The sequence below is a fragment of the Propithecus coquereli genome, unplaced genomic scaffold (genome assembly GCF_000956105.1).
Source record: "Propithecus coquereli isolate 6110/MARCELLA unplaced genomic scaffold, Pcoq_1.0 Scaffold636, whole genome shotgun sequence".
In the NCBI taxonomy this organism is placed as follows: Eukaryota; Metazoa; Chordata; class Mammalia; order Primates; family Indriidae; genus Propithecus; species Propithecus coquereli.
The window spans coordinates 231,565-232,973 of NW_012152352.1; the positions used below are offsets into that span (position 1 = coordinate 231,565).

The window sequence follows — 1,409 nt, forward strand, 5'->3', positions numbered from 1 at the left end:
ATTTACGTCAAATATATTTTAAAATGTTATCTTCCCTTCCCCCATCACCTCCAATAAAATAAGAACAGAGTATTTTATTTTTTATTACAAATAAGTTTAAAGACTAACATAAGAAGAAAAGAATGACTTAAATTAAATATTTGATTACTTATGCATTTATTAACCCTGTCCTCTCATCTCATGGGAATTGAGCAATACATATAACCCAAGATTACCTTCACTCTAGAGCTTACTTTTATCCATTATAGATGCCCCCTTGCAAGGATGCCTATGTAGGCAATATTGTAACACATTAGGGTATCACTTGAAAAAAAATGCTGAAAAATGAAGTAAGCTTATAAAGACCAGCCACCTGTTCTTTTCTATAATGCAGTTTACATTAGAATATCCATTAGTTTTTACACTGAGTTAGGAAAATAAATGATTTCATAGGAAAGTCAGGCAGATCCTAGGCCCATAAAAAAGGAGGAGTGTGGAACAAAGGAAAAAATATAGCCTTAAGTTTTCTCCCTCCACCTAAAGGTTTGATAAATGCATCACTTTACTGATGAGGTATATTCATTCATGTTCAGGTAATCTATATCCTTTTATCTGGTTTTTATTTTTTTATGTAAAATGCATTATTTTTTAGAGCAGTTTTAGGTTTACCAAAAACTTGAGTGGAAAGAACACAGAGTTTCCATATGCCCCTTCAGCCCACCTGCTCCCACACTTCACTCCCCCCGCCCCCGCAAGCATAGTTCCCTCAACTATTACATCTTGCATTTCCGTGGTACATTTGTTACAGTTGATGAGCCAGTACTGACACATTATTATTAACTGAATTCATAGTTTACATTAGGGTTCAGCATTTGCACTATACATTCTGTGGGTTTTGACAAATGTATAATGACACTCATCCACCACTACAGTATCATCCAGAATAGTTCACTCTCCCCAAAGTTCCCTGTGCTCTACCTATTCCTCCCTCCTCTACTCCTCCTCTTTTATTTTTCATAAATCATAACTTTCGACAGAAAAAGTACAAATTTTTTTTTCTTAAGATTGTTTTGGGCCCACTATTTTACAAGGAAACTAAAACTTACCGGTTCAACAAATTCAAACTTCTTTTTCTCTTGAACCTCTTGAACTTTAAAGACATATTCTAATGATGCTTCATAGAAGTTTTGATGTTCTCGATCAATTTGTGTATCTGCCTAAAGAGTGAAAAACAGGCAAACGGTGACACAGAGAGTGATTAGCAATGGTTCTATGTAGAGAGGGACTCAATTCCTGTTCTACTCTGAAATGTTTATTAAAAATTAACTCCTACAAAAACTTTTAATTTAGCACTTATTACAGTCCTTGCCCACAAGAGCTTATGGAGCAAGAGATACACACACACACACACACACACACACACACACAGA

The 1,409-nt window shown here is 35.0% G+C and overlaps 1 protein-coding gene across 1 annotated transcript in view; it reads right to left on the reverse strand.

Annotated features, from left to right (window-relative positions):
* Positions 1 to 1,409, reverse strand: part of ARHGAP42 (Rho GTPase activating protein 42) — a 333,741-nt gene that overhangs the window by 113,007 nt on the left and 219,325 nt on the right. Inside the window, exon 6 of the mRNA XM_012659813.1 lies at positions 1,086 to 1,196. Coding sequence (XP_012515267.1) covers positions 1,086 to 1,196 — 111 coding nt within the window. The remainder of the gene's footprint in view (positions 1 to 1,085; positions 1,197 to 1,409) is intronic.